The 12,903-nt window shown below is 37.7% G+C and overlaps 2 protein-coding genes across 2 annotated transcripts; one reads left to right on the forward strand and one right to left on the reverse strand.

Moving 5' to 3' along the window:
• Positions 1-1,349: 1,349 nt before the first annotated feature.
• Positions 1,350-3,756, reverse strand: BATDEDRAFT_84681 (uncharacterized protein; the record flags this gene model as incomplete). The annotated part of the gene is made up of 8 exons (XM_006676230.1): positions 1,350-1,426; positions 1,512-1,644; positions 1,748-1,825; positions 1,889-2,318; positions 2,959-3,077; positions 3,175-3,271; positions 3,569-3,634; positions 3,740-3,756. The coding sequence occupies 8 exons, from the start codon at positions 3,754-3,756 to the stop codon at positions 1,350-1,352; spliced, it is 1,017 nt and encodes a 338-aa protein (XP_006676293.1).
• A 1,058-nt stretch (positions 3,757-4,814) lies between these two features.
• BATDEDRAFT_34015 (uncharacterized protein) lies at positions 4,815-12,891 on the forward strand. Its single transcript, XM_006675662.1, has 25 exons — positions 4,815-5,753; positions 5,827-6,212; positions 6,313-6,580; positions 6,668-7,019; positions 7,100-7,570; positions 7,651-7,815; positions 7,895-8,029; positions 8,111-8,163; positions 8,231-8,357; positions 8,456-8,821; positions 8,920-8,991; positions 9,090-9,323; positions 9,417-9,605; positions 9,682-9,714; positions 9,858-10,010; positions 10,093-10,293; positions 10,369-10,433; positions 10,525-10,547; positions 10,584-10,738; positions 10,851-11,057; positions 11,129-11,590; positions 11,819-11,985; positions 12,063-12,231; positions 12,320-12,473; positions 12,560-12,891. Exons 1-25 carry the CDS (start codon positions 5,719-5,721, stop codon positions 12,718-12,720), a joined length of 4,803 nt encoding a protein of 1,600 aa, XP_006675725.1. The 5' UTR covers positions 4,815-5,718; the 3' UTR covers positions 12,721-12,891.
• Positions 12,892-12,903: the final 12 nt, after the last annotated feature.

A 12,903-nucleotide genomic window follows, 5' to 3' on the forward strand; every position in this document is an offset into this window, starting at 1 on the left:
TGTTAGAGTTGTTGGTCGTAAGCGATCAATGACTGCCAATGCTCTGTCGGCTATTTGTACAACTGTTCCATTAAACGATATTCAAAACAATGTGACCATGAGATCCAATGTAAACACAAATTACAGCCAAGAACTTGGCACTGACAAATCTTCAACTTTCAAACTATTCATGTTCAATAGAAGCAAAGGCCCTACATCTCCAAATGCATTGACTGCACTTTTTAGTAGCTCATCAAGTACAACATCAAATACTGCTTTACGTTCTATACAGACCAATCCAAAAAGCATGGTGCGTCGCCAAAGCTACAATGAAAATAATCGTGCCATTGATGTTATGCGGCGCATGTCTGCTATTTCACCACTTCCAACTACATCAGTCACTTTTGATGATCGGATTCAACTACAGACACATATTACTAAAATAGCCGAACCTCCGTATATTGAAGAAATATCTCAACTAAAGTCAGACGCGCATGATTTGAATCCAGGATCTCCCAACTCAGCTACTCGATTATCATCGTGTTTTCGCACAGCTGGCCTTTCTCCAAGTGCTGGGGGTGCAGTTGGTAGCAAAGCTTCTAATATTCCAACAGTGACGGTAGAGTATGATTCAAGCATGCCAACTCAGTTGAAAGCGGTTGGCATTGCTCAAAAAGAGACGTTGAATTCCAATGCATCTTGTACAGTATCGCCTAAACCAGTTCAAGAAATTCAGTTGAGCATGGAAGAAATTGAAGAGTGGCATATCATGCATAAATCAGCAAAAGAAGTTCGAACTATGCGATTTGTGTTCAACAAGGCTACAACATCAGCAATACTATCACCGGCCTTTATGTTTCAAGATATACACAGAGCGCTGATTTTTTTGAGTCGCATATACAACAACCAAATTAAATTTACGCGGGCTCAAGACCACTACATTTTCAAGTGCGAGTACCGTGATCAGCAGTATCCTGACATGACTTTAGATTTTGAGGTTGAGATATGCAAAGTATGGCTGTTGAATCTGCATGGTATGCGCATGAAGAGAATTGCAGGAAACGTGTTTTTATTTAAAGAGTTTTATACCCAGCTCATCAACGAAGTGCATTGGGAATAGTATATAAATCCGAATCCACATGATTCAACAATGACTGATCTTGTCCAAAACTCAATATATTTTCAGTGTGCAGTATTTGAATAAATTTATAAACGCAACCCATCAAGCGATTTTTGGTATGCAAGTCTAGTTGATATGAAATTATTTACAGCCATATTCACGTAAAATAAAACATTTCTGTATGTCTCAGTTGGAGTCTCTATTTTACTCTGGAATAAGCAATGGCTAAATATATTGTTTATTTCCAACTCTAATTTAAAGATCCATCTGGAAATGTGCGCCTAAGCAAGGTATTCACATCATATTTCAAGATAGAGCTTTCTGTGCCTAACCATTCGACAATCAAACAAAACATCAGTAATGAGCCAATTTTAGTCATTCAGTAAAAGCTATTGATGGCAATCTTTCATACCAACAAACACGGTGCTACTATCTGGAGAAAATGAAATTCCTGAAATATGCTGATCTATGTCTGGTGGTGTTACGCAAATAGACTGTCGAGAATCAAATGTTCTAGCATCTACTACATTGATATATGAAATATGCTACAATAAATTGAAATGTGTTGCAACAGTGAGTAAAGCTATAGCCATTTTGCCTGGTTCATAATCTAGAATAAGGCGTCACAATCAATAGCATATGCACTACCTCGCTAAATAGCAACAGGTCAATAGACCCTGTGTTGGAGAATTTGACACAACGGCAAGCACCTTTAACTTGAGGGTTCTATCAAACAGTAAATCAATAACATAATCTGCAAAATGTCAGCTGTATAAAATGGCAACCCACCACATCTCGTCTAGCCTGTTTTGATGAAATCTGGGCAAGTTTTTCAGAACTGCGAATATCCCAAACAGAAACAAATCCGTCTTGGCTAGCTACAGCGAATCTTTCAGATGATTGATTCCAAGAGCATGAAAACCCAGCATCGTTGGTAGCATTCATTACGTTGATTCGCTCATATTGCCCACCCGCTGATATATTGAACAAGAATACTTCTGAAGTATCCCCTACAGCTAATAGTTTGCGGCCATCAGGACTAACAGATGCATAGTTTACTGCAGTCGGAAGAGAAATGTTTGAGACTCGGCGAAGATCCGGAAGAGAAAGTATTTTGATGGTCTTATCATTGTTACAAATCAATAGGCGCGTGGATCCAGCGTGATTGGAAATACACATGGCATTGTTGATGGATCCTCCAACAGTTGTTTGTACGTGCCTATCAATATTTATGTAATGCCACAATTTTGACTTGTTAAGCCTTACATGCAATGATATTACAGTCGCATTCATATAAAACATTAAATAGGAATGTAAAGGTGCATAATAAACCACCAGTTTCATGAAATGATTGGTATCACCAAATTACTGGATATTATGCATTCTGAACTCTTTGGCAAAATTGACTGGTCTTTGTACTCATTTTTACATAAAACCCAAACAAATGCTCACATCGCAATTTCAATACATTCCATACTTGTTCAACCTCCAACTTCTCTTTCCTCCAACTCAAACGTTGACTTATCAGTATGCAAACAACAGTTGCATTGCTGAAATGTGAAATCTTTGTTCTCTTGAACTAGACACGAACGTATCAGAGTTAGGATACAACAGATATGAGTTTGTAGAGTTGTATTGAGATCATCATAGCAGTCAACCCCAATGCATGGATTGCAATACATAAACATGGGTTCAAGCTTGGTGATCATACAACTTATGATTACCAAAGAGGAAAAGGGAATCATGATCATTTCAGTTTAGTTTAGTTCAAAACTATGGTTTGTGAACATCATATGGTTGTTGTGTTTTACATGAATATGGCTGTAAAATAAACAATAATTACATGCACACCACCTTACCACGACGAATTTAGATCCCGAACTACAAGCTGAGACCTCTGGCCACCAGCGGCTAAATAGCCGCACCCAGTGGTCATAGAAGTAGGCGAAAACGATAGATTTTCCAATACATCTGATGCCTTATAAAACAAATTATGCGTGGTTAGTGCTGAATTTAGTTTGACAGCGACAATCTATCAGCTGTAAATAAAGTTTCACTCAGATAATAAACTATACCCGCTGAGTATCTGTGTTGAGTAACTTGACTGTATTTTGACTAACATACAACACCTCCTTTCGCGAAGTAGGACAAGCAATCAAATCACGAAGTTGCCTAGAATTAAAATTTAGGAATGAGCATTATCACAGGATGAATTTCAAGAGAAGTAGATCAACATGACGATTGTTTTTTGATGCAAGACTAGGCCAAAAATAAACAAAGTATTCCCTAACCCTGACCCATTCACCCAATAGCAAAGTATCAGACAGGTAGACTAATCGACCGCGACTGTTCTAGCACGGATGATTTAAATCTATCATAGGAGCTACAAAGCATTGTTCTCGTTGATGCTACATACTTGAAACAAACATGGAATTTGGTATAACAACACATCAACGAGCTCTACATTACCAATGCTGAATGGTTGTTTTCTGCGCATACTTGGAAGGTGGTGTCTTGAGAAACTCAATATCGTCACTGAAGAACGAGGTATGGAATAAGAATCAAAGCATTAGTCATTGGTTTGATTAAATGGTAAAAGACTCATTCGTGACCCCGGCCATAAACTGGCAAGAGCCTTACAGGCCAATGCATGCCATACCGTAAGAATATAGTCATTGAATTTAAATACTGTGTTTGGGTGGGTACACAAACCTTGAGTTGTATTCTGCCCATCCTCAAAGCAACCAATACCCTCAGGATATTTGAATATCTTTGAAGTGTTATTGCCGCTACTGCTTCAACTGTTCTGCAAAAACGGAGATATGTTTACCCTTGGCAAGTCTTGGCAGACCTCGATATAGTCAAAATCCGATTCAGCAGTAGATATGTGGTCGAATACACTGCAAGATCAATGTTTGGTTGAAATTGTATTACTAGCTTTATCATTTTAAACTTTCAACAGGATGCAATAGGCTCAGACAAACCTCGCAAACTATACACATTTATTTAGAAAAACTAATTCTATCGTTTTTGATACAGACGCAAATAGTAGCGCATGCTATTTAGCTTTGAGGGGAATGAAAGATGGGGACTGCATCTATACCAAATTGAATCATATGATACGCAAGTCTGAAGTGCATGAATAGCATCCAGTAACTTGAATGCCATATATATGCGCTGTTGAGGCTCTGATGATTGATTATCTGGATTCGATGATGCATTTGATCCCAACTTCACCTCTGAAAACGATCCTGCCGAGTCTACTACCAGCAGATATCCCCCAGAAGGCATGTGCTCAATCAACTGAGAGATGAGTGTCACAAACCCTCGCTTGGAGTTGGATAAAAGCTCGTTGAGAATAAACATTGCAGTGATGAGTTTGGCATTGCAGGCTACAGGAATGACAGTAGCCTTCAGATCGTCTAGCTCTAGTAAATTTCCGGTAGACTCTGTGACCTCGAGTGCAGGTGCACCAATGTCTAATAAAGCATGCATGGATTCCGAGATTCTTTGTATAACAGAACCATAGCTTGACAAATCCTGAAGATGCACTGTAAGCGAAGATATTGGCTGCATCCCATGAAGAGCCGATCCAATTCCAAGCAGCTCACTCCCGTTTCCTGCTCCCAGACATAGAATTTGACCACCCTCATGTAAGCACGTTCGAATCTCGTCTATCCTTAGAAATATGTCTCGATAACACAGTGCTCGGCATGGAATATACTCGGCTGCATAAACTGGCAGCAGTATCGGGTCGGTGAAGATGCCAACAAAATCTCGTTCTAGAAACAGGTCCTTGATGGTCCGTACATGTACTGGAAACTGTGGGTCTGCAAAAATGGCTGAAAAGGCATGCTGGATAACCCCAAGCAGAGCCTGCTGTGGCACAAGCACATCCCGATCACTAGCATCATTTACAGTGCGCCTTGTATTTAAAACTATGCTGTTTGTGCTGTCGAGTGACAGTAGTCTTGCTTGGATAGCAAGTAGCTGCGTATATTCAGGATCAGCAGGAAGCTCTTTGACTATAACAGGCACTTTAAACTTTCGCTGTGGCTGCTTGTGTTTTACCATTTACTCGTTGTGGTTGTATAAGATAATATAAAGACTCGATTTTAAAATAGGACAATCTGGAAGAAAACGACCGTTTTATAAAAAATGGTTTCAAACTTGGCGATCGTACAAATATGGCTATGCAAACCAAGGCAAAAGTGCAAGGTCTAAACACATCAAATCAAGCTATAGTTTGATTATGTGCTTCATATGATGGTCAGTGTGTTTAAAACTGATCAATGGAGCTGTGAATGTCATGATACTTCAAGACTTTTTAACCAGCATGCAACATTTCCAAACACGTATCTTATTCCATTCCAAAAAACAACCGTCTGATTAGACATGGTATACCAACCATTCAACAAACGACACGAGGATTGGAGTTTCATATTGCTCATTCTTGAACTGTGTATAAAACGACTCGAGCATAACAAAGGATGGGCTCGTGCGTCGAGAAAAGTGTAGTAGTGAAACAATGAATATTTGGTCATTGTTTATTCCCAGCCAAAATAACCAATTCAAGATAAAATACAAGTGTTCCATTTTACGCGAATACAACTTTAAACATGGCAGGAGGTTTATACGGAGATATAGAACTAGGGTGAGAATAAAGATTGTATTATACAGTATTTTATCATCGAGTAGTGTAACTAATTTACTATCATAATAATTAGACGGTCGCGGGGAAATTCGGCTGTCTGCCCACCATCGTTTATTAAGCCAAACCTACTCTGCTACGTATCTGGAAACTGTATAAATACAGTGGACATAACTCGTATAGACGAGATAAATGGGATTAGCAATGAAAAAAATGGACTTTCCAATGAATCAGAAAGTGCTGGTGATGCTCTACAACCTGGCTCTTTAGCGTTCAAGCTTGAAGGTGTTACTCAGCCAAAAACCCATCCCAAAATAATCGTAGCAGACACTCAAATCACGACTTTTGCAGTCTACCTTCGAGAGGGCATCATCGCCTATGTTGAAAAGGGCTCTACCATCCCAAAACTCTGTAAATACGTGCAAGCTGGGGTCAATGTGTCTAATATCTGCACACTTCCAGGTAAGCTAGATTCTAGTCATTCAACTTTTGCAGTTTGACAATAAATATTTAAAATTGGCCAGTTACTGAAATTCACGAGCAATTTGCATATTTAATGTAGCTGCTGCCAACGATCTTTCAATACAGTCAATGTGTTTTTCAGCCGATGGTCAATACCTTGCTGCTTTGGGAGATCTGCCTTCCTATCACGTTACTGTATGGAGCTGGCGTGATCGAAAACTACTAGCAAATGGACCAAATGAGTGTCCTGCTACACATATTTCATTTGATCCTCTTGATTCAAAGAAACTATGCACGTCAGGAAGTCAAGGAATAGTAAAATTTTGGAAGCTGAGTGTTGGTTTCAAGAAATTTTTACTTCACCCAACGTAAGTTTGTAAAGCTGATTTGTGATCATTCATGATTGATTACTATGTCATGTTAATTAATTTCATTCATTACCTTGTCATGTCTAGAATTGGCGCAGAGGCTCCTACTTGCTTTCTTATGGGGGAAGAAGCGCCATTTGCCACTTCATACCAGCCAAAGTCGCAAACCATCAATGAACCTAATCAACTACCTCGTGCTACTCCTGCGCGTCATATTTGGACACCAGGCCATACAATCTACTGTAGTAGTGAAAATGGAACCGAGATTTACAAATACAACACGGATAATGGCAGCTGCGATGTAGTGATTTCGACCCAAAGCGAATCGAGTTCCCTTGAAAACACAACACATACAGATTCAATTGATAAAACTCGGCTACCTAGTGGTAGCTTCAAATGTATCGCTATGAATAAGCAAGGATTTATTGTGGGAGGAGAGGTAATATATCCTGCATATCCAAAAGCGTTAAACTATTTAAATATGATTCAGTGGTTGGATTCTAACTATGTATTGTTTAGAATGGATTTATATATATTCTTGATGCAAATGGAAATACACTTGAATCCATAAATGCAACAAATGGAAAATTAATATCTGAGCTGATTCTTTCTCCAGAGTGCAAAACAGCAATTGTTCAGAGCAATGACTCGTGTATCTATTACGTAGATTTGTTGACCAAAACCAAAGTTTTGGTTATGCAAAGTGACACCAATAGCATTACTGGAATAGGTGCATTTATACTTTCTAACAAAAGCGTGACCATCAGCGATGATGGTGTGATGCGATTCTGGGATACGGAAAAACTGGTTTTGCTACGACAATTCTCAACTCAGTCACATCCTTCGTGTATTGGCGTAAGCCCAACATCGTATCTAATTGGTGTTGGATCATCAACAGGTCATGTCCGAATTTATGAAGCTGACGCTGCTAATGATTTCCTCCCAAAACTGGTTTTCAGAAAAAAAATTCATAAAAGCGCTGTAAAAAAAGTATGTGGTTGTCAACTATTGTGCAATTTTATCTATAATCAAATTATAAAACGCATAGTATTTATATTGTGAATTTTTAGATTCTATTTGAAAATGGTGGGCGATATATGATGTCCGCTGCAGCAGATGGGCAAATCTACATATACAATGTATTTGAAACATTCAATGTCATTGGATACGTTTCAACTAATGGAGAATTTAGTGGTGCTACGTGGCACTATGAGGAACTGGAAGACAGGCCAGCTGTAAGAGATTTAACTCGGGCATATTTATTAAATCCGTATTCATGGCTGATCCTAATCTATCTGTTGAAATGCACGCTAGTTTTTGCGATTATATGTATTAGCTTTTGAAAGTTCTATAAAGTCAACCCTTATTTACAGGTTTGAATTTCCAATTGACCAAAACTTGGTTGAATCCAAAGATGAAGGCTGGAAAATCTCAAAACTGCTTTATCAGGTAAGAATTAGTTGTTGCATATATTATACATTGTGTCATTCTATTTAAACTTGTGCCATTATCATTGGTGGTATCGAATAGCAAACAATTTATAAAACAGTTGGCCATATCATTGATATTGCCATTTTGCCCAGGTAATTTAATGATGCATGATTAGTTTAAATATCAGTGTATCTAATTTGTTTATTAAACAATATATAGCCATATTTCTGCTGGAAAAGAAATTTTTTACTTGGTATCCACTGATAGAAAACTCAAAATGATTACTGCTCCAACTAGCGTTTCCACTAGTTCTGATAAAATTATACTAGGAAATCCATCTTTTGAGGTATATTCTGATTGATTTTCGCTTTACTATAATATTGCTTGAAAGTATCTATTTAAACTATTAAATCTAAAACCGTTTGAATTTCACTACAAAAATAGTATCAAGATCATCAGCTCTCACCTGTGCAATTGATTCAATCAAATACTCGAGAATGGCTTTTAACATGGGCACCTGATGGGCTCATTACCATTCGATCGCTTTTAGAACCTGAGCGCAGTCTCAAAATATACGCTCATGATCCATATCAAAATGGAGTTCAAACAGCATCGTTTAGTAGAGACTGTAGATTTATTCTCACTGCTGGTGGCGATGGCATACTGCGCAAATTTGACTGGAAATACAATAGTGGAGGTCGTCGCGTGGCACTTGCTGCCTCAGAAAACGCTGAAACTCTGGCCGAAGCTCATCAAGCTCACTCAACAAATATTACAAAAAAAGTGTCTACTTTGCTTGAAAATACACCAGTGAGTCCTTTATTATCAAAATATAGAAAATGGATGAAAATCTATCGACATGCTAAATCAATTCAATGGTTTATATTTCAAACTATTGACATCTATAGGTTCATGACAAAGATGACAATGCTGAAGAAATATCTTTGGCCGAAACCCAAGACATACAAACAAATGCTGAAGTTTCCTCCAGCATTGCCAAAGATGCAAGTTGACGTGATTTTGATGTGTTTTACTTGACAGTATGTCATTAACAAAGATTCAACTATTGTGTTTTTAGGCCAACCAAGTACAACTTGAAAACAGAGCAAAAAGCATTCGTGAAAAGCTTATTCGTGTTATGGAAAAGAATAGTCAGGCACCACCAATGGAACAAATTGATCAAGAAGAATTTATTGTTGATTTCAATGAGCGTGATCGGCTTATTAACGAAGCTGATATACAGATTAAAAACATTCGCAAAGAAATTGAGGATGAAAATCTTACCAAGCAAGTTATTTGCAATCGCTTAAAGGTAAACACCATTGGGTCACAAAGATTGTGGGACGGTTTTTCATGCATGTCCAATTTTAATTAACGGATGCATGTGTTGAATACGGGGGTTCAGAAAGAGTTTTGGGACTCTATGGAAACGGTTGGCCAATGCATTCAGTCATTTAGCAGTGAGCCTATCACCAACTGTCTGACTGAAGTTCCAAACTATCCGATTCGAAAAAGAGAAAGCCATGAGCTTCAGTGGGTTGGCCAGATCAAGCGAATTCGCAGAGTTCAAATGACTGTCAACAATGCAACTAAGGTACATTGAATTGCTTGATTATTTAGACAATTTGACTTGATGTGTGCTAATACATTTAAACTGACATGGTGTAAAGAAAACAAATCACGAAGAGAATGATGCGGATGAGGTATAGATAATTGGCAATGCAATTTTGATATTTTGACAAAAACGTACACATGGCTTTGCTTTATATTTGATCTGAAGCCTGTGGTTTAAATATCAATGTATATTTGATACTTGCATGACTAATCTACTTTAATTATACAAAAGACTACTCCACATGCCGAGGAGACTGAAAATAAACTGCTCATCAAGGCATCACGCGAAACTACAGCACTGCTTTACGATCCATTTGAACTCAACACCAAAGAACGTCGGAGAATCCAGAGTGTACTATTAGGAGAATGTATTTTGGATATCAAAGTAAAATATTGCATTTATATATGTAAAGCTTCAAGTGTCTTGTGGTATATGGATTTGACTAACGCATATCTTTGATTAATAGGCAGAGTTTAATCGTCGATTTGATATCATGTTTAAGCAAAAGCAGGATGAAATCATCAAAATTGAGGAAAAGAATGAGCGCATAGCTGAAATTTTACTGCAGCTTCAACTTGAAGAAACCGTCTTTCATCCAGAGCTTAGTAACGATGAGCAACCACAGCGAGTAATAGAAGTTCAAGACTCCGAGGTCAAGGTTCAAAAGGTAAAATCAAATTTATTTATTTGCTGCAATAAACACGATCCTTTAAACTAATATACATTGCTGAACGATTGTTAGTTTGTAAATACAGAGGAACAAAAACGTATAGAGGAAAAGCGTCGTCAGGATGAGGAGCGCCAAAGGTTACAAGCCGAGGATAACTCAAGACAGCGCGCTCTCATCTCTATGATGGGAGGAAAACTTGACAACCGGCAAGTACATTTGGATTTATAGTACTATGGTTCAAATAACTGCATGTATGTAATGTAATCCGGAAAATGGAATATTTACAGTTTTTGATTTGCTACGAAATACTTTTATCAGAGCCGAACAAAACGAAAAAACCGAGCTTATTAAACCAGAGTGGATGAACAAGTCTAAAGAGGACATGACTGATGATGAGCGGAAACAGCTCAAGGAATTTGAAAAAAAAATGGCAGTTTTCAAGGTTTGAGTTGATGTTGATTTGGTTCATGGAATACTTGATCAAAGTGCAATACATTTGATGCGTGTGTTGTGGTTTTAGTACAACTGTGAGCTTATTATTATAAAATATCTAGGAGGAACAAGAAAAATACAAAAAAGCCCTTGAAACCGAACTACGAAAACTCCAGAGCTTGATTTCAGAAATTTTAGAGTCTTTTGACACTCAACTACGTGCATTTTACCGCTTAAAATTGAATACTGATCAAACCATTTATCAGCACGAGCTAAGAATGATCAAATTAGTTCAAGCATCGCTGCAAAGCGATGATGATGAACCAAAGGTGAGGCATATTTTAAAAAGTCATTGATTCATTATCATGCAGTACATGAGTTGCTAAAGTGTAATATCTAGGAAAAGCGAATTTATCAGCGACTTGAGCAGCTGAAGCAAGAAAAAGTTACTTGCACTAATGAAATTCCTGAAATCAAAAAGGAACTAGAAAAATATCGTGAAGAGTACGAGTCCGCTTTAAAACGAGACAAGGACATTGAACGCTTGTTTAAAAAAGAACTGCATGGGCATGATTTCTATAACGATGCTCTTATGCGACTATTCAAGCGCAGAAACTGGACTGCTTCAGAAAATGACGATACTACAAAACAACTAGATGAAAATCTAAATCTGTTTACTGAATACGAGCGTGAATCAGGACTGATTGATTTGGATGTACCTCCATTGAATCAAGAAGTTGACATGCCCGACGGATTGAGCAATGAAATGTGGCTTAAATTGGTGGAATTTCGTGACAACAAAATTGCCGTTGAAAAAGATGTTTACATGAGTGGACGAAAATTCAATGAAATGCAGACTCTGGTTCAAAATGTTTTGGAGGAGAGTGATCGAATTCGAACGGAATCAGAAAAGATTGCTACCGAGCTTGCTCAATTTCTTGAATGCAAATTTCAAAACACCTATAACCTCGACTGCTTATTCAGTCTAAAGCAAGGGCAGGCATGTTGATACCTTGTTCAAGAACACAATGATCTGAAAATGTTGTTAGACTAACCAATTGAAAATCGCAAATTTTACTCATGTTCTTAGGTTGAAGTGGTTCAAGCTCCAGTGCTCACTGACTATTCCGATGCAATTTTGATCCACCGAAACGTCGTTGAAAAACTAAACGACGCGATTGTTACTCTTGGCAAAGTAAAAGTGGAGGCATTAAAAGAAATGAAAGACTATCGCAAGGGAATTCATGCTTTAGAATGGTAAATACACTTTCAAGGTGATACTATGCATATGATGTTTCCTGGAATCTAACATTAGGCAATATTGATCAAACCAGGGAAAACAAACTGTCTGATCTACAAGCAGAGGATCTCATTATTCGAACTCGAGATATTCAGTTATTAAGAGTTACCAAACAGATGCAGGAATACATTCGGAGTGGAGACGAGCATAAGCAAATTTCTGAGATTCTGGCTTTGGAAAAACGTGCTGAATATAGTCAAAAGGTAAGTTTTGGCAACTATAATGTGTATCAAGTCGGCTACTTTAATTAAAGCTGTTTTTTTTCAACATTGCGAAATATTCATTGACTAGGCACACCTTCATAAAATTGATGAAAAGGTCAAGGTTGCAAACAAACTTGATCAAAAACTATGTGCCAAAGTAAATGAAAACGCATCTATGAAATCACTGCTTCAAGAACTTGAGGATTCTGTAAATGAATGCCAAAGCATCTATGAAGTCAAGCGTAAGATAAATCAGCCATTTGTTTGAAACCATTTGCTTTTGATTATATACAATTGAAACTATTTAAACTAACCACATTCATATCAGTTCAAAAAATGAACCATTCCAGCAAACCAAACCCACTTCGAGAAATCTATACAAGGCGTCGTCTGGTTGATTTGGCCAAATCTCAAGCGCAAGATATTACAATTCTTCGCGAAGAGGTTGAGCGTTTGCGTTTGCGTACATATCCTGCCTTTCAATCTTGATCTAGTCTGTTGATCAGTATGCATTACGGGATGTTCTTGTATCAACTGCTTGTTTGTTCTTACGGACTGTTGGACAAATTTCTGACGCTTTATTTGAACATACTTTGAAACTAAAAACTAGTAGTTAATCAGGAGTGGTTCAAACAATAAAACGTAGATTAAAAAAGCTTTATTATAATAGAA

This window comes from Batrachochytrium dendrobatidis (assembly GCF_000203795.2).
Source record: "Batrachochytrium dendrobatidis JAM81 unplaced genomic scaffold BATDEscaffold_1, whole genome shotgun sequence".
Lineage (NCBI taxonomy): Eukaryota > Fungi > Chytridiomycota > Chytridiomycetes > Rhizophydiales > Batrachochytrium > Batrachochytrium dendrobatidis.